At 43.0% G+C, this 20,137-nt stretch overlaps 1 protein-coding gene across 1 annotated transcript in view; it reads left to right on the forward strand.

Moving 5' to 3' along the window:
• The first annotated feature begins 18,070 nt into the window (after window positions 1–18,070).
• LOC308483930 (uncharacterized protein) overlaps window positions 18,071–20,137 on the forward strand; it is a 67,623-nt gene continuing 65,556 nt past the window's right edge. Inside the window, exon 1 of the mRNA XM_081018267.1 lies at window positions 18,071–18,464. Within this exon, the coding sequence (XP_080874393.1) occupies window positions 18,410–18,464 (55 nt within the window). The 5' untranslated portion in view covers window positions 18,071–18,409. The remainder of the gene's footprint in view (window positions 18,465–20,137) is intronic.

Below are 20,137 nucleotides of genomic sequence, written 5' to 3' on the forward strand. Positions count from 1 at the left end.
TTTTGCTAGCTCTCTCTGACACGACTGACAACTACACTCACTGACACAATGAACCACTGAAATCTGAACTACCAGTTAGTAGGCCATTAATTATCACTCCCTTGAGAGAGCTTGACCAATCAGGGAGCAGTCTCCATGTCTCTGTTATCTCCAGGCAGACTTACTCCTTCAGATTGCCTTCTGGCTGTCTGCCAAACCTTAATTGACTCTGTGTGAGTAGCTGCACGTACACAGTTTCCCAACATGTGCTATGCAAAAATCACAATGCGGGGAAAACCGTGAAACCAGCCAATGTATTCACATATCTCCATCCTTATTTCAGACATCATGATAAATCAGTATATCACGACGTTTAGCTGGTGATAGATCATGATGTTGAAAACCAGATATCACCCAGCCCTGGTGTCTATTATCAATTCTTAATGACTTTTGCATTAGATCTGTAGAATTTATCCTCGACAGATGCTGGCTGTGGTCTGGTGCCTATGAAGATGACCCGTGCATTTGTAGGCAGAGAGTACAAAAAAGTGTCATCAGACAAATAATCAGTTATTTTGAGTAGGTTTTACTGTGTTCGAAGAAGGTCTTTAGTGTTTCGTTCCTGCCGCCCTCTAGGTCTATAAGGATGAGCAAGGAGTCGGCTATCTTAAAGCACCTAGCGTTTGCATGAAGACATGAGAAAGCAGAAAAGTGTTGCCATAGCAACAGAAACAAATTCGAAAACAATGAACCCCAGTTGCTATAATGTCTAATCCACACAGCGCAGGGAAGTTAACGGAATATGTACCATGAGAACTTATAATTCATCATGTCATTTTTTAAATAATAATAAAAAAACCTCTGCCAGTCAACAGATTACAAGCATAAGCTTCCTTCCTTCCTTCCTTCCTTCCTTCCTTCCTTCCTTCCTTCCTTCCTGACTCTGGACTCTTGAAATATAGAACAAAATTTAAATGCAAGGAAAAGATGTTGCAGCCGCCTTTCACACAGACATGGAAATGAATGTGGGAACATTTGTGAATTCCACCGGCTTTCCTGACAGAAACGAAACCATGTGTCCCTTAGCAGTCGAGAGAACATGCTTCCTTGAGAACGCAGCTGTAGCTTGAAGTTGCTTTTCCTTTCTGTCCCGTGGTTCCTTGTGGAACTCCAAACGCAAAGAGCTTCTGGCATGTGCAAAACATTATTTTGATTTCCCTGAGAGGTTGCAAAAGAAGGCAGCCTGCTGTGGGATTTATGGATGGCGATAGAAAATGATGTCATCACTCTTTCAACACAGCCCCACCCCCCCAGGGATGGTGAGCTTTTCAACATGTGTCCGAGAGATGTGTTGCACATGGCAGCGATCGTATCATTCAGGAGAAAGCCGTGAGCCACAGATGTCCAATTGCGGTCACTGATCTTGTGTCTCCCACTCTGCTGGTCAATGACATTTCTACTGCAGCTCTGAACTGGCTCTGCCAGTTAGGTTCCAGGAAGAGCCAGTACAATATATGCTGTTGCTCAGCTAGGGATATGTGATTGGGGAAAAAGAAAGCTGTTTTATACCGGATAAGCTATTTCACCCATTGTCCATTCTGCGCGACACATTTAAAGACAGAAAACAAGACAGAAGTACTGTTTTGGGGGGGACAGGGGATGGGCAGGTGTGGAGGACTCCCTGGTCCTGAGTGGAGTAACTCTTGAAGGACCAGGTGCGTCGCCTGGGAGTCATGCTGGACTCACAGCTGAACAGGGAGGCGCAGGTCAATTCTGAGTCCAGGGCAGCTGTCTACCAGCGTCATCTGGTACACAGGCTGAGACCCTATCTGCCCGCGGACTGTCTTGCCAGAGTGGTGCATGCTCTAGTTATCTCTCGCTTGGACTACTGCAATGGGGCTACCTTTGAAGGTGACCCAGAAACTGCAACTAATCCAGAATGTGGCAGCTAAACTGGTGACTGGGAGTGGCCACCGAGACCACATAACACTGGTCCTGAAAGACCTAAATTGGCACAATTCCGAACACAATTCAAAGTATTGGTGCTGGCCTTTAAAGCCCTAAATGGCTTCGGCTCAGTATACCTGAAGGAGCATCTCCACTCCCCATCATTCAACCCAGATGCTGAGGTCCAGCGCTGAGGGCCTTCTGGTGGTTCCCTCACTGCGAGAAGTGACGTTACAGAGAACAAGGCAGAGGGCCTGCATCAAAATATGTCTTTCCCACATTGGTCTCTACAACCACAGTAGGCATTGCACCTCTCCAATGGTTTAACTTCACCCCCACAACCACTGCTGCTCGGATGTTACTAGCCCAGAGATGGGAAGGAGACAGAGTCCCTACTGGAGAAGAATGGCAGATTAAGTTGATGGACTATGCCAAAATGGCAAAAATGAATCAGAAATCAGGAAGACTAAAATTTTATTAAGGAATGGGGGAAATAAACAATTTACCTTCAAAATTATGGCAAACAAAATTATTAGTAGGATTGGAATAACACTTGTACAGTGGTACCTCAGGTTACATATGCTTCAGGTTACATACGCTTCAGGTTACAGACTCCGCTAACCCACGAATAGTGCTTCAGGTTAAGAACTTTGCTTCAGGATGAGAACAGAAATCTTGCTCCGGCGGCGCAGCGGCAGCAGGAGGCCCCATTAGCTAAAGTGGCGCTTCAGGTTAAGAACAGTTTCAGGTTAAGAACGGACCTCCGGAACAAATTAAGTACTTAACCCGAGGTACCACTGTCGTTTAATGCTGCATTTTGGTTATAATGGAGAGTTAATAGATTTGAATTAATAGACAAGATGCAGGAGGAAACAGTTAATATAAGGACCCACAAAGGGGAGGAGGGAAGTCCAGGAGATTCTTTGGAATTCTCTTTCTCTGTTGGTTGTTTGATCATTGTTTGTAAATTTCAAAAACTGAAAAAACTAAATAAGTTAAAAGAAAAAAAACCTTCATCTCCAAAGACACACTTGTCTATTGTCTCCCAAGTCAGATGGCAACCAACCAACCAACCATACTATACAATTTGCTAAGGGTGTTGAGCATTGTTCGGAGACTCCTTTTCCCCTCACAGAGCTGCGTTTCCCAGTGCGTTTTAGCAGTCCATCCTTCTTCCCATGGAACTCTGGGAATTGTTGCACTCTGAGGGGAAAAGGGACCTCTCAAGACAAATAGGGCTTTATGGGTTAAAACAAAAACATGGAATTGGGCTCGGAAATGTCTTCTTCTTTGGAGATCACTCGTAGCTGAGTAAGATTGTCTTCCATGAACACGGTCTTAACAATGAGTCCGTAAGTGACTGTGGAGGCCAATTCTGGATCCACACGTCCTTCCAAAGTGGGGACAAAGGGTTTCCGGGCGGCAGTTGATCATGGTGAGGGTTTGCCAAGCGTGCCTTCCTCTTAGCACATTTCTCCCTTGCGTCCTGAGTTTGAGTGTCTTCACAGTCCATGACACCTTTGGTAAAGACTGTTCTCCAACTGGAGCTCTTGCAGTCCAGTGTTCCCCAGTTGTCGGTGTTTATTTTTAAAGATTTGCCTTGAGAGAGTCTTTAAACCTCTTTCGTTGACCACCAGCATTAAACTTTCCATTTTTAAGTTCGGAATAGAGTAGTTGCTTTGGAAGACGATAATCAGGCATCTGCACAACACGAACAGTCCAGCGAAGTTGATGTTGAAGAATCATTGCTTCTTTGTGATCTTTGCTTCTTCCAGTACATTGGCATTAGTTCGCCTGTCTTCGCAAGTGATGTGTGTCAGGACTAAATCCTGTTTGAAATGGATCCAGAAAATCAGTTTTTATCCAAGGTTGCCTGGGAACTGCTTGACAAGCACTGACTAGTTGGTGGCCAGATGATGTCCATTGCGCGACATCATCCACACATGGGGAATATGGCATGGAATTGGGAAGGCTGGGCCCCATCTTTCCAAATTCTATTTTTTTCCAATTGGTTCTACCAAGGAACATTCAGTCATAAGAGCCTCCACATGCATCCTGGTTGCCTTGAAACCATCTCACCATCTCAATGAGAATCAGATCTTAATCAGGGGACCACCTGAAGTTCTATAGCTGTCCAAAGAGCCTAGACTATAACACTGAGTTGCTCTGGAGCTGAGCCAGAAGCCTTAAGCATCCTCCCATTCATTCTCAGACAGAACATTGACTTCTGAGATGCTTGGAAAAGTATTTGGGAGGAGAGCAGGAAATGACCCACAAATATTAGCTAAATGCTGGAATGCTTTTGCTTGTTTATATCTGATTAAGCTGTCCTGTGTACTCCGTGACAGCTTGTTGTGATAAAATGCGTAGCGGCAGGAGGAGTATACATTTTTTATCAATTATCAGGACTTTCCCATAGTGCCAGAACATGCATAATGTTCAGTATTTGCTGGGAGTGCAACATCCTTAAAGCCATTTCCTTAAATGTGGAAATGGAAAGGCACTGTGAAAATGTCCAGTTACACAGACCTGGCCAAAAATGTTTATGTTTTTACTCAGCTTGTCTTTTAATTAATCCCGGGCTGATTAATTCGACTTCCTGCAATTAAGTAAATTCAGGATCTGTGCAAAGAGAAGAAGCCACAGAGGGCAGTACTTATCTGGGAGAATTTGAAAGGCAGAGATTTGGAGACAATATCACATGACAGAGGAGTGCGGTCCAAACTATTAAATAAGAAGAAATTAAATAAAGGCTTTCATAAATGGAGACACCACTTCCAGCAACTGTTTTGATGAAATTTTGTTGTTGTTTTTTGCTTTATATGCTACTACATTTGATGTTATGGTGATTGCAGTGTTAATGCTACTGTGGTTATTGCAAGCTGTTTTGAGTTCAACATTTGTTGTTGGAAAAGCAGGATACAAAGAGTAAATCAATTCAACTCAACACAACTCTGACTTGTCTGCATAATTCCTTCCTTCCTTCCTTTCTCCCTCCCTTCTTCCTTTTTTCTTTTCTCCCTCCCTTCCTCACTCTTTCTCTCTTTTCTTTCCACTGCAAACCCATAACATTTGTTGGAAAATAATCTCTATATCCAATAAAACCAATCTATCTTGACCTACAGTTGGCAGGTATTTTGTTTTGCTCTCTAAATCTGACAATATGGGTAGTTTTGACATTAGTGCACAATCCCATATTTTATCTTTAATATTCTTTAATATGGGATACAGTGACAGATCTCCACTTCTGTAGGCATAAAATTCTGGCAGCTGCTAGCAAATAAGAAACCAGTTCTAAACCATCTTGGCTTACTGAGCCTTCTGAACAGTTTAATAAGAACAAAAGTATTTTTTTTCAATGGAAAACAGAACAATACAGTAATAACTCAGAGCAAATACATTTTACACGAATAAGCTATTTTCAAGCTTTATATGTTCATAATTTGTGTTTCAATAACCGATAAAGAAATCAATACATATTATATTCTCAAGAAACTTCGTCTGAAATATCAACCTCCAAACATTCATGGTTTCAGTTTAGGCAGAAAACCTAGGCTTGAAATGAGCAGGAATTGCTGTCCATTCCTTCTCCTGTTTCAGTTTTTTTTTTATTCCACTATTTACAAGCCTGCTAAATGACAGGAAATGCCTTAATCCTAGCTTCCAGTTCAGCAGCCAAAAAACAAAACAAAGCAAAAACCCACTGAGAGCACGGCTTGCAATGACACTTCCCACATGATAGATGACAATTATCCCTATTTACAGATGGGGAACTGAAACTCAGAGAGTTCCCTTGACTATTGCTGGGTGCACAGGAAGCTTGTGGCAAGGACTGGAAATCGTACCCAGACCTCTTGAATCTCAGCTCAGCTCTGAGCTGAAACCGCAACCTCGTACTTCCCTGAAATATTTCGGAACACAGCATCGCTTCGAAACATCCCTTATTTATAAGGAAAGCAAGTGTTGGAAATGTAAAATAACAGGAGGGACATTTTTTCACATATGGTGGGATTGTAAAATTATAAAGAAATATTGGGAAATGATTTATTGTGAAATGAAGAAGATGTTTAAAATAAACTTTGTTAAAAAACCCTAGAAGCTTTCCTACTAGGTATTACAGGAGTGGACTTACCAAAATCACAAAAGAATTTGTTTATGTATGCGACGGACATTATTAGCACAACATTGGAAAGAAGGTGTCCCAGCTAAAGAAAACTGGCAAGTTAAATTAACGGAATATGCTGAAATGGCAAAATTGACAATGAAACTAAGAGGAAGAGACAACAACGAATTTAAGGAAGAATGGAAGATGATTGTTGCATATGTACAGAAGCAATGTACACACGTTAATACATTAGCAGGGTTTTAAAACTACTTGTAATTTTGTTATGAATGGATAATAGGCATTTTAAATGGGTTTCAAATTTAACAATGGACATGCAGTATGCTGATAAACAATGGAACCAAGGAAGGGACTAGAGGGAAGTCAATTTGTTTTGCTTTGCTTTTGTATTGTTGCTGTTTTTATTTTTGTTATTTTTGGAAAATTAATAAAAAGTTGTCAAAAAGAAAAAAGAAAAGAAAGAAAGAAACATCCTTTATTTATAGGTGGGACGAGATACATATACCTTGGCAGTCTTTACAGCTTACGGCTATTCGCGTCCGTACCTATATCTAGATACGCTGTGCAACCCTTTGTCAGAGGCTCATAGTCACAACATATGGTGGACTGGTGGATGGAAGAGAAAAAATGCAATTATGAGGATGAGCAAGCAGAGTTTCCTTTTGTAGCTGTGTGGTATCCTATAACCGTTAACATAAAAATGGCCAGGAAAGCATGAGTTGTACTACCCTTTTCGTCCGTCGAAATACATCTTGACTTATTGCACTAGTTTTACCAAATGACATGCCAATCAGAGAGAGAGAGAGATAGTTAAAAGAACAAGGAGAAAAAGGAAACACTCGGTCATAGAATCATAGAATCATAGAGTTGGAAGAGACCACAAGGGCCATCGAGTCCAACCCCCTGCCAAGCAGGAAACACCATCAGAGCACTCCTGACATATGGTTGTCAAGCCTCTGCTTAAAGACCTCCAAAGAAGGAGACTCCACCACACTCCTTGGCAGCAAATTCCACTGTCGAACAGCTCTTACCGTCAGGAAGTTCTTCCTAATGTTTAGGTGGAATCTTCTTTCTTGTAGTTTGGATCCATTGCTCCGTGTCCGCTTCTCTGGAGCAGCAGAAAACAACCTTTCTCCCTCCTCTATGTGACATCCTTTTATATCTTTGAACATGGCTATCATATCACCCCTTAACCTCCTCTTCTCCAGGCTAAACATGCCCAGCTCCCTTAGCCGTTCCTCATAAGGCATCGTTTCCAGGCCTTTGACCATTTTGGTCAATTTTCACTTTTTCAATTTAAGTACACGTGATCACCCTGGAGGGTAATTTTAAACCCTGTTAGTATTTTAAGTGGTGCTCAGTCAAAGGTGGAAAACCAGGAGCATTTTGAGTTAGAGCAGCTCTCAATAAAGGGTTGATTTTGGTCAAAGTGATGTAGGACCTTTGGTTGTGAAACTGTATTTTTCCAGAACAAAATGGGCATCCCCTTTAGATGTCCTTGAAGATGTACATCAGTTGTGAGGTACACAATTAGTATTTGTCTTCCCTCTGCCATTGCATGCTTTAACTAGAATCATAGAGTCATAGTATTTCAGAGTTGGAAGGGACCCATGACAGATGCTTAAAAACCTCCAAGGAAGGACAAGCCACCATCTCTTGTGGGAGTCTGTTTCACTGTTGAACAGCTTTTATGGCCAGAAAGTTCTTCCTGATGTTTGGTCGGAATCTCCTTTCTTGTAACTCGAAGCCATTAGCTCGAGTCCTACCCTCCAGAGCAGGAGAAAACAAGCTTGCTCCATCTTCCATGTGATGGCCCTTGAGATATTTGAAGATGGCTATCGGGTTGCCATATTTCTGATGGACGAATCCCAGATATGTCCAGGAAATCCTGAACGTATGGCAGCTGTAGCTATCATATCTTCTTCCAGTTTCCTCTTTCCCAGGCTGGACATACCCAGCTCCTTCAACCATTCCTCATAAGGCTTGGTTTCCAGACCTTTGATCATCTTGGTCGCCCTCCTCTGCATGCATTCCAGCTTGTCAATATCCTTCTTGAATTGTGGCGCCCGGGACTAGACGCAGTATTCTATTGCTATATTCCTGATATGCGGATAGTGAATGTTGCTGGACATATTTCAGCGACGGTTCATGATACCGTCAGTACAATCAGATCCACAGTGAGATCAAAACAATTCTTTTCTTTAACATGAAACTGTTTTGGATCACTTCTGGACAGGTACTATTTTGCGAAAGGGCTTGAATTGCATAGAGGCAAATTTAAGGTAAAGGTAAAGGGACCCCTGACCATTAGGTCCAGTCGTGACCGACTCTAGACTTGCGGCGCTCATCTCGCTTTATTGGCCAAGGGAGCCAGCGTACAGCTTCCGAGTCATGTGGCCAGCATGACTAAGCCGCTTCTGGCGAACCAGAGCAGCGCACGGAAACGCCGTTTACCTTCCCACCGGAGCAATACCTATTTATCTACTTGCACTTTGACGTGCTTTTGAATTGCTAGGTTGGCAGGAGCAGGGACCGAGCAATGGGAGCTCACCCCGTCGCAGGGATTCAAACTGCCGACCTTCTGATCGGCAAGTCCTATGCTCTGTGGTTTAACCCACAGCGCCACCCGCATCCCCAGCGGCAAATTTAGTAATGCGCAATTAAAGCGGACAACAGTACTCTGGCAGAGCAAATTCATTTTTCGCCACTGACTTTGGGTGGCAATTAAAGGGACAGGAAAATGTGCAGGACGACAATAGATCGACTGGAAGTTACACAAACAAATTGACATGCTCAGCCGACTCCAGGCACCATCCAACCTATGCAGAAACCCAACCACAAGTTGGAAATGTAAAGAAAAAGAAGGAACATTTTATTATATGTGGTGGGAATGTAAAAAAGCAAAGAACTTCTGGTAAATGATATATAATGAGATGAAAAAGATGTTGAAATATACATTTTTTTAAAAACCAGAAGCATTTTTACTTGGTATTATAGGTCAGGACATTAATAGGCAAGATGCTAAATTGTTTCTATATGCAACAACTGTGGCAAGAGTATTGTTAGCCCAGAAATGGAAACAAGAAGAAATTCCGACGAAAGAAGAATGGCAGACGAAATTAATGGACTATGCAGAATTGGACAAAATGATAGGAAGGATTCGAAACCTGCGGGACCAGAGATTTACAGAAGATTGGAAGAAGTATATGAATTATTTGAAGAGCAACTGTAACCAACAAATTACGCTAGTAGGACTACAAGAAGTTTTGTAAGGAGAAATATACGAAGTGTTACAAAGTAGAAAAAGATAGAGATATTGGTTATGAGTTTGAAATGTAATAGGGAAGATAAGAAATGTATACTGAGAGATTAGATTGGAAAATTTTCAGACAGGATTGATGGAAGTCAAAAATTTGAATAAGATGTAAAAGTATGTTTAATTACTGATGAAAATGATATGTTAAAAAAACTAATAAAAAATGATATATTAAAAAAAAAGAAACCCAATCACAAACGAATCATCAACAAACAGCATGTTTCTGGAAGTGACTTTGGTCAGCTTGTTATAGGAACAAAATGCAAGACAGGCTTTCGTCAAGTGCATGAACGCAACTTGTAGCAGGCAGAGAAAAAGTGGGAAGCAGGAGATCTCTTTGGCAGTGCCATAACAGGTGTTACCATCAAATGCCTTCAACTGTGAAATGTTGGAACGGGTGGATTTCTATACACAGGAAACTGTCTGTGACTGTCTGATCCAAAGGTGCTTCTGTCCTGGGATGGATGATAGATAGAAAACACATGTTTCCAGTGAGCTGCCAAGGTCTACGTATGGATACTATCAACAGTTTGGGTTTAAGCATCGTTCTTTCCTCCCTGTTATTTTTCTGGCTTTGACATAGCTTGGAATGAGTTTCTGTCCCTGTGAGGGACTGGGTAGAAGAGGAGGAGGAATGGTGGAGGAATGGACTGCCTCCCTACCCTGACCCTCCCAGGGAGGAGGAAGAAGAAGACAGTATAGATTTACAACATGGGTTTGAGGGAGGTTGCAGCTCAGAGGCAGATGAGGGGAAAAGCTGGGAAATCATGGGAGAGCCGGAACAACACCCGACTGACACGTTGCCATTAGAAAGCATCCCAGACCCACCATCTCCCAACAGAGAGTGAAGACCTAGCATGCCCCAATAACTCAGCCTTAGCTACTGCTTGTGATACAAGCAGATCCTCTAGAGCAGGGGTAGGCAACCTAAGGCCCAGGGGCCGAATGCGGCCCAATCGCCTTCTCAATCTGGCCCGTAGATGGTCCGGGAATCAGCGTGTTTTTACATGAGTAGAATGTGTGCTTTTATTTAAAATGCATCTCTGGGTTATTTGTGGGGCCTGCCTGGTGTTTTTACATGAGTAGAATGTGTGCTTTTATTTAAAATGCATCTCTGGGTTATTTGTGGGGCCCGCCTGGTGTTTTTACATGAGTAGAATGTGTGCTTTTATTTAAAATGCATCTCTGGGTTATTTGTGGGGCAAAGGAATTCATTCATTTTTTCTTCTTCAAAATATAGTCCGGCCCACCACATGGTGTGAGGGATGGTGGACTGGCCCACGGCTGAAAAAGGTTGCTGACCCCTGCTGTAGAGTGAGCAAACAAGGGAAACAACAACAACAACAACAACAAAAACCATACCAGTTGGCAGATTGCCGACCGTCCTGAAAACAATGTGGTTATTTGCTTAGAGGGGGGACAAGTTGTAATGATTATCTAGTCGACCCTGCCAACCACTAGATGGCGCTGTTCCATGTGCTTAGCTACAATTCCTTCCCTTTCAATTGCGACTGCAGAAGTTATAAAAGACGCGAGACTCTAATGTGATGCGGTGTGTAGGATGATGATTTGGTGGCATTGAAAAGTCTTGTACGGGTGTGCCAAATTTCACAGCCACTTTTAAACCAACAGGTCTGGCAGGTTTTTGTAGAGTTCAATAAACCTGCAGCACCTGTTTGAACGGAAAGAGCAGTGGGAGAAAAGAAAATTGTGCGCACAAACAGCAATGATGCAAGGGCAGATCTACATGAACGGTTTTTAACGTTAAGGAAGGGTTAAGGGACGGTTTTGATAACACAGATGACTCATGACGTCCTCCTTTTTATGTTTCTAATGTAATTGATTTTTATCGCTTAATTTTTAATCGTTTTATGCTGCTATATTGGTGAAACACTGTTCGTGTCTCCCTAATGTAGTGTTTCACCTCCCCCCCTCCGCGCATTCAAACTCTGACCCCTCTCCAATGGTATTTATGGGATGGGATTCATGGAAGGAGGGAGCGAGGGAGGAAGGAAGAATTAAATTTTGACCCCAGGGGGTGGAGTCCAGAGCAACCAATGACCAGCTGGAAAAGGAAACAGTGCTTTGAGAAATGGTGTGGACAGGTATCGCTTACCTTTGGCCAGAAAAACCAAGGTAAGAAACATTATAATTAACAAGTGTGCCCTGTGACGTTTTAGAACGACATATCTAATATTCTTCCAATAAGGGGAAATAACGTCAAACAGGTCAGTGTAGATCCAGACGAAGTCCCTGGTTCCATTATGTCCCTTGTTATTATTTTTATTATTATTGCTCTATCAGCCTGGGCTCCTGCTCTACCACAAAGCTATAGCCCTTCCCCTGTCACTGGTGTGGGAAACCTGTGGCCCTCTAAATCTTGCTGAACGACAACTCTCCTCACCCTGGGCCATTGGCTATCTTTGCTAGGGCAGATGGGAGTTGAATTTCTGCTGCATTCGGAGAGCAGAGGTTCCTCACCCTTGGGTCTATTGTGCACACCGACTTTTCTCTCCACAAGACGCATGGCAGATTTGCAAACATACAGTAAAGGTAAAGGGACCCCTGACCATTAGCTCCAGCCGTGACCGACTCTGGGGTTGCGGCGCTCATGTCGCTTTATTGGCCAAGGGAGCCGGCGTACAGCTTCCGGGTCATGTGGCGCTACCTATTTATCTACTTGCACTTTGATGTGCTTTCTAACTGCTAGGTTGACAGGAGCAGCGACCGAGCAATGGGAGCTCACCCCGTCGCAGGGATTCGAACCACCGACCTTCTGATCGGGAAGTCCTAGGCTCTGTGGTTTAACCCACAGCGCCACACGCATCCCAAACATAGAGTAGTGCTCTTGTAAAACACCTATGAATATCGATGGGTTTGCCCAATAGAACTTCCCAGTAGATTAAGCCAATAGGCTTATAACATTTTTTTTGGGGGGGGGGGGTTAAGAATGAAAGCCAACTACAGCAAGAGTATTGTTAGCCCAAAAATGGAAGCAAGAAGAAATTCCGATGAAAGAAGAATGGCAGACAAAATTAATGGACTACGCATAATTAGATAAAATGACAGGAAGGATTCGAAACCTGCGGGACCAGAGATTCACAGAAGACTGGAAGAAATATACAAACTATTTGAAGAGCAAGTGTAATCAACAAATTACGCTAGTAGGACTACAATAAGTTTTGTAAGGAGAAATATATGAAACATTGCAAAATAGGAAAAGAAGAGAGATATTAGTTAGGAGACTTAAATGTGATGGTGAAAGTAAGAAATGTATACTAAGTGATTAGATTGGAAAATTTTCAGAAGTCAAAAAAACTGTATAAGATGTAAAATTATGTTTAATTATTGTTGAAAATGCTATGTTAAAACTAATAAAAATTTATATATATATTTTAAAAAAGAATGAAAGCCAACTAGTTCTCTTTTTAATTTAAATAATTGCAAGAAACAATAGCAAGAAACAAAAACATCTTGGTTTTTTTTTTTAGAGGGGTAAATGTGTTTTCCTTTATTTAAGTAAACTCCCAAGTTAAATAAACTAATATAGCTCAGTCGGTAGCGCACGAGACTCTTAATCTTACGGTTGTGGGTTCGAGCCCCATTGTGATGGCCTGGGATTCGGACTCGGAGGCTGAACCTGAGGAATCCCAGCCTGCAGGGTTGCTCCACTCTCAGCCCCGTCAGGGGAAGCTGATGTTGCCTCTGGGTCCAGTAACTCTCCAGCCTCTGCTGAGCTGCAGAGGCAGAGAGGCGGAGGGAACTAAGTTCCCGCAGGAGGAGTGCTCGCCTCCAGGCCAGCCCCAGTCCCAAGTTGTGGGAGCAACATTGTTGGTAGCCTGTTCTTGCCTGCACCCTGTCCTGCTTCTCTGCCGGAGCTCCTGACCTCACCCGACTCCCTGCCTTGGACCCAGCTTCAGCTTTGACGGATGGCCTCAATATTGCACCCTCAACCTCGGATTGGACTCGGACCTCGCCTCACGGAAACCCACAGGACCAGCACACCCATGTTGGGGGGAAAAGATCCCAGCATTGCAGGGGGTTGGACTAGATCTCTTTTGGTCCCTTCCATCTCTATGATTCCACGATTATAATACCTAAATGAGCACCAGTTTCTTTTTTCATCTAGAAGAAGCAGCCACCTTGCACTTCTCACCATCGGAGTTTGCAACTGAAATCACCGGTTCCTCTGCGGAAATATTTAAAACTGTTCCTGGTATATTTACAGTGTTTTTATATCCCAGCCCAGAAAATAAAATAGGTTCCAGTTTGCTATGAGTCAGTACTTTCCTCTTACCAAAATACAATGAAACATCTGTTCCCCATCATATTTGGCAATAATCGCTCTGTTGGGTTTGGAAATTCGAGAAAATTCAAGTAGAGGATTGTTGAATTTGGAGCTCAGCTGATTTTGGCTTGGACTCTGGAAGCTGAATGGTCATATGTTATATAAATAGTTTGAAAGTTGTACATTCTTTCTTTTCGTATTCCAGTGTTTATTAATAACTACAGAAATATACCCTGCCCAGCCCGAATGAGGTAGTTCTAAAGAATATTCATCCCTGTGTTTCAACAGCAGTTGAAAACCTTGTTCTCCAAGGCTTGTGAAAATTTCGTTTCTAGCCTTTGCTTCAAAATCACATATTATAATGGAGGAGCTGCAACACTCCAACTTCTGTACAGCAGTTGCTTGAATTTTCTGAAAAATAGATAAACTCTTGAGGGCGCCCACCATCAAATTTTGAGATTATGTCAAGATGTGTATCGCTAGGTTACATCTGTGTCCATGTGTAACATCTCTGAATGGTGACAATCACCTTGAAACTGACCTTGCTATTTCCCGGGAGAAATGTAGAATGAGGCATCAACCCTACACGACTTAACATGGGTCATTTTGGACTAATTTATGCTGTTTTTTGTTCTGATGAAATTTTTTTTTGGGAGGGGGCAAAATAACAATACATTCAGAAAGTAAAATAGTAAGATTGGGGACTCATAGCATAAATGAAGAATGGGCAATTAATTTTGTTTGGATGCCACATTTAGAAAGGTCCTTTCTTTTTGAGGTTTTGGGAGATAGGAAAAAACTTGCCTGGTTAACTTTTCTTTTTTAAACATAGAAACACATGAACCTGCAAACTTACACCTCTTAGCAGAGGTTGGTAAAATTCATGTTATTTGAAGCCAGCGTCCTTTTTAAATTTCAATTGCCTAATCTAAAGTTCACATGAATATTACTGTACTAGAACCTATAAAAGGACCCCGGCAGTTAAGTCCAGTCACGAATGACTCTGGGGTTGCGGCACTCATCTCGCTTTACTGCCCGAGGGAGCCGTTTGTCCACAGTTTTTCTGGGCCATGTGGCCAGCATGACTAAGCCACTTCTGGCGAACCAGAGCAGTGCACGGAAACGCCATTTACCTTCCCGCTGCAGTGGTACCTATTTATCTACTTGTACTTTGACGTGCTTTTGAACTGCTAGGTTGGCAGGAGCTGGGACCGAACAATGGGAGCTCACCCCGTCACGTGGATTTGAACCGCCAACCTTCCGATCGGCAAGCCCTAGCCTCAGTGGTTTAGACCACAGCGCCACCCACGTCCCCAATACAGTTTCCAGTTAAAGAACAGAGGAATCCATAGAGATAAATATTGCTATTTGATAGTTTTTTCAAGAGCGTTGTTGTGCAGACATGAGTTCCAGATCTTCAACATCAAGCTAATGTTCCTGATTTTCTACCCCTAAAACTGGGTGTAGAGAGGGAGTTGGGAAGTAGTAGCTTTCCAGATATAGTTGATCTCCAACTCCCATAAGTCTTAACTAGCATGACCAATGGTCAGTGCATATTTTATGGTTTTCCCGCATTACAAGGTAAAACTAGTAGTACCAAGATAATCTCCTTACAACAAAAAGACTAACAAAAACAGAGCTACAGGCTTTCTGTGGATGGACATTGCATATGGCTAAACATTCATTTTCTTCTTCTTCTCATCTTCTTCATTTTCTTCTTGGAAGAAAAGCAATGACAAACCTAGACAGCATCTTAAAAAGTAGAGACATCACCTTGCCAACAAAGGTCCATATAGTAAAAGCTATGGTTTTCCCAGTAGTGATGTATGGAAGTGAGAGCTGGACCATAAAGAAGGCTGATTGCTGAAGAATTGATGCTTTTGAATTCTGGTGCTGGAGGAGACTCTTGAGAGTCCCATGGACTGCAAGAAGATCAAACCGATCCTTTCTGAAGGAAATCAGCCCTGAGTACTCACTGGAAGGACAGATCCTGAAGCTGAGGCTCCAATACTTTGGCCACCTCATGAGAAGAGAAGACTCCCTGGAAAAGACCCTGATGTTGGGAAAGATGGAGGGCACAAGGAGAAGGGGACGACAGAGGACGAGATGGCTGGATAGTGTTCTCGAAGCTACCAGCAAGAGTTTGACCGAACTGCGGGAGGCAGTGGAAGACAGGAGTGCCCGGCGTGCTCTGGTCCATGGGGTCATGAAGAGTTGGACACGACTAAACGACTAAACAACAACAACAAACATTCAAAGATGAAAAGTCACGTCACTTTTTTTTTAGTACAGTACACATCACGTAGGTACTGAAGGTATTTGTCTTGACAGCAAATCTATCCAAAACGTTTTGTAAGGGTCTGGCGGTTTTTCTGCTCCTCGCTGACTGATCACATCATGCAAGGATGGATCCCAAATGATAGCAAAATTGTGTTTTTTGGTTTCTCCCCTGAGCAAACACCTATTCTGGGTAGTCTCCTTAAAGATCCATTGCTAAGAAGTTTGTAGGACGAGGCAGGTACCATTGGGAGCTGGAGTCCCGCTGTACTTTAGATTTCCCACCCCTGCTTTGGACTATTCTCTCAGCTCGCAGTTGCCACCTTCCTTTTATGGATAATATGTTTTATTAATTTTCAATTACAACCCACATTATAACAATACCAAATTATAATACAGTTATCAATACCAATCACACAAATACCAAATTAAACCATTTATGTGCCCCCCCCCCGTGTGCTAGAATTGATGGTAAGATGATTTTCTTTATATCTGCTTTCCAAAACCTTATTTTACATTCTAGTCAAGGTAATAATCCCATATACAACAACAGTTGTCGCCTTCCTGGCAATAAGCTACATAAACAATGACGCTCTTTCCATTGACAATTGGAATTAGTATATATGATGTTAACGATTCTCAGCCCACTTCCCAAACAATTTCTGCAGATCCCTGCACATCTCTTCCCCTGCAAACTGCCATGCATGGATCCCATTCAGAGACCTTTTGAGTGGGGCCACTCCTTAGCTCTGACTGTCTCTTGGTGTCATCTTTCCCAGGCCAGATTTCAGATGCTCTGCAACAATACTACCAGTTTTTTCACATTTCCTTCCTTCTCCTCTGACATAGATTTCTTCTCTCTGCAGAACTTTATTAGACGTACCTCACACATTTGACTGGGTTGCCCACTCTGGGAGGCTTCCAACACATAGGAAACCATAATAAAACATCAAACTATAAAACCTTCCCTATACAGGGCTGCCTTCAGTTGTCTTCCAAAGGTTGCATATTTGTTCCGATTTAGCGCTAAAGATTGGGTTTTCCAGGGGAAAGTGGCGAGGCAAAGGCAAAACCGCTGAGACCCATGCGTAGAAGTGGTGGTGAAACTGGCACAAAATGTTTTGCCTTTCTGGCTGCTATGGTAGGGTTACCAGATGTCCCCTGTTCCCAGGGACAGTCCCCGGATTTGCAAATCTGTCCCCGGGAAATGTGGCAGTTGCAGCCTCAGCGGCCTGGAGCCAGCCTGGTAGTGCAGTTGGCTCTGGCTGGCTTCAGGAGCTGCCTGCTGCCCGCTGCCGTGGCGCCCGCCATTTTTCCTTGCTGGAACTTCCGGCGAGGAAAAATGGTGGACGCAACAGCAGCGAGCAGCTCCTGAAGCCAGCCAGAGCCAACTGCGCTACCAGGCTGACTCCGGGCTGCTGACTGCTGCTGCTTCCGCCACTGCTGAAGGGGAACCGGGGACGTCCGGTGGTACAGATCTCCTGCCCCCTTCCCCCTTTGTTTTGACTGATCAGAGGAGGCTGGGGAGTTGCAGCCGGCTGGCCGTTGCCCAGTTTTTTTTAAAAAACTGTTCCACAGGGTGTGAAAGAAGGGCTTTGCATCTTGCCTGGCAAAGAAACTGCGTGCCTTGCTCCCCTCCTGGGCAACGGCTGCCTGCCCGCGATTCCCGAATCTCCACCGATCTGTCAAAACAGAGGAGGAAGGGGGAAGCGGATCAGGGAAGACTCAGGAGTCACGGGCAGGTGACGCGCCGTTGCCCAGTTTTTTAAAAACTCTGCGCATTTACGTTTCACAGGGTGCGAAAGAAGGGCTTTGCCCCTTTATACAATACACATGTGTGCTTGGGCCCAGGGTCTTTTGCCTCACCATCCCCACTACGGACTCCTTGTTGCTACTCAGCTTCAAAAAAAAAAAAGTGTCCCCGGATTCATTGAAAAAAATCTGGTAACTATATGCTATGGTGGCAGCAGGTTTCCTTTCCTAGGGATACAGATACTACCACTGCCTAGGGAGACAGGCAAGCAGAAAAAACCAGATGAGACCCAGCTTGCTTCAGGATTGTGGTCCATGGATGGGCTGCAGTGGTCTTTCAAGAGAAACAAAATTAATATTTGCCTCGGATACCACTGTCTAGTCTAACTGGGCTCCAAACTATCATGTTCAGGTATGTTTGGGGAGCTGGCACTTCCTTCCTGCCAAATTCAGAACAGGCTGTCGTTTACCTATGACTGAGCAACTTGATCTGAAAAAGAGGTGTAGAAAAGAGAGAGGATGAATAAACAAAGACAAAATGGTGAAGTCATCAAAGAGCTCTGCTTCCTGTTTGTAACTCTGTTTCCTGTATGCCGCTCAGAGGAAAAGATGAGGCGGAAATCTGCGAGGTGCCTGCCTTTTGACCTGAAAAGTCAATTTGCTTTTTTACCTCCTCGGTCTTCTCTGTCTCTACGGGGCAAAGATTCCCAGCCCACCCTTTCGCACCATGATCTTGTGGATCCTTACTGCACTCAGTCTAATTCAGCCTGACAGCCTAACAGGTAAGTCATTTCTCTCTGTCTCTCCCATATAGAGGTGGAAGGGACCCCAAGGGTCATCTATCCCAACCCCCTGCAATGCAGGAATCTCGGCTAAAGCATCCATGACAGATGGCCTTCCAACTTCTGCTTAAAAACATCCAAGGAAGGATAGTCCACAACCTCCAGCGGGAGACTGTTCCACTGTTAATGGCTGTATTCTATGCCACTTTACTTGGGTGTAAACGACATTAATTCAGAACAAGATGGATTAGGACTCGGCTGCCTTGCACAAAAAATGATAAGGGATTGAAATAAAGGGTGCTATTTCTGGAGATTGGCAAAAAATTAGTAACTGAGTTAGCTTTAATCACCAGTTTGTATTTCTTGAGAAGGGTCTGTGGCAAATGATGCTTTTTAAAAAGTTGCTGAAGCTAAGCAGATCTTTGTTCTGTATGCTGCCCAGATAAGGAATAAGCTGCTTTGGGCTTCTTGGAGGAAGAATAGGATACATGTGCAACAAATATCACAAATGAATAGCATGAAGACCTCAAATTGAGTGCATTTGAAGATTTGCTTGGATACGTGTCATACAATATACGTTCGGGTTACTTATTTTCTATAGTGTGCCCATCGTTAAGGTTGCATAAAACAGTATTTGGTTAATTGATATCTTTGTTTCCACTGGAAGTTTGCTGTCTGCATTGTTTTGAAAATTCACAGATATATAGTTTGGTCACAGTCCTTGTGAGCGATTATCAGCTTTCAGGTTTAGCGAGCATTTGTTGTGATTTTTTTTGCATGAAGTGGGATTATTATACAGCTCCCATTAATTGTTGATAATTCATTCTAATTTGTTTGTGGGCAACAAACCACTTCATAAAGCAACTGTTATCCCACACTTTCCAGCAGTTCCCCCCATCACTTTCCTTACTGCAAACAGTTCAATTTTTATTCCTGAGTTGGTTTGTTGCACAAGATCACCAAATCCACTTGAATTTGCTCAACAACTCTGGTCAATCCAATCCAATGGGTAGATTATTGCTAGTATTTTTATAGTGGTTGTAGATTGCAGTCTCTTGGAAGTTGGACAGCCCAGATATATAGCATAAACTAGCATCATATTTGCACACATTCCAGGCATCAGAAACAGCCCATTCAGGATTTTGAAAAAAGATTTCAGCACATCTTTCAGATTTTGAATTGTTCCTACATAGTTAGTCCCCCCCCCCCCGTGTTATCACCCCTTAAATGCTGCTTTTGTGATGCTCTAAATGCTACTCTGTTCTTGAGACCCATTAAAGACTTGTTTTTATTAGCTTATCAAAGCTCGAATTTCTGAAGTCCCTGGTGTGACTGCTACTTCTAAGCTTTGTTCCAAAGGGCAGAATAATGTCGATACTTACCGGCAGAAATCACAAAAATGAAAGTGAATGCACCCTCTTTCAGTATAGTTATTGAGGAAAGGATTGTTGACATTTAGGACAACTTTTTGACACTGTAGAACCTTTTTGAATTCCTTCACTTCCACTCCTGCATATTTCTTGGGAGCGCACGTCCTTTAGCTCCTTATCCCTCGTTCAGATTTATAATTCACAGCTTTCTCTGTCAAACTAAGCAGAAGAGAACTGAGATATTATAAATGAACAGATCGCACCTCCAGAGAGCAAATTAGCAGCAGCTGTCTTTAAATGGTC

The sequence above is a fragment of the Podarcis pityusensis genome (genome assembly GCF_964106645.2).
Source record: "Podarcis pityusensis genome assembly, chromosome: 1".
Lineage (NCBI taxonomy): Eukaryota > Metazoa > Chordata > Lepidosauria > Squamata > Lacertidae > Podarcis > Podarcis pityusensis.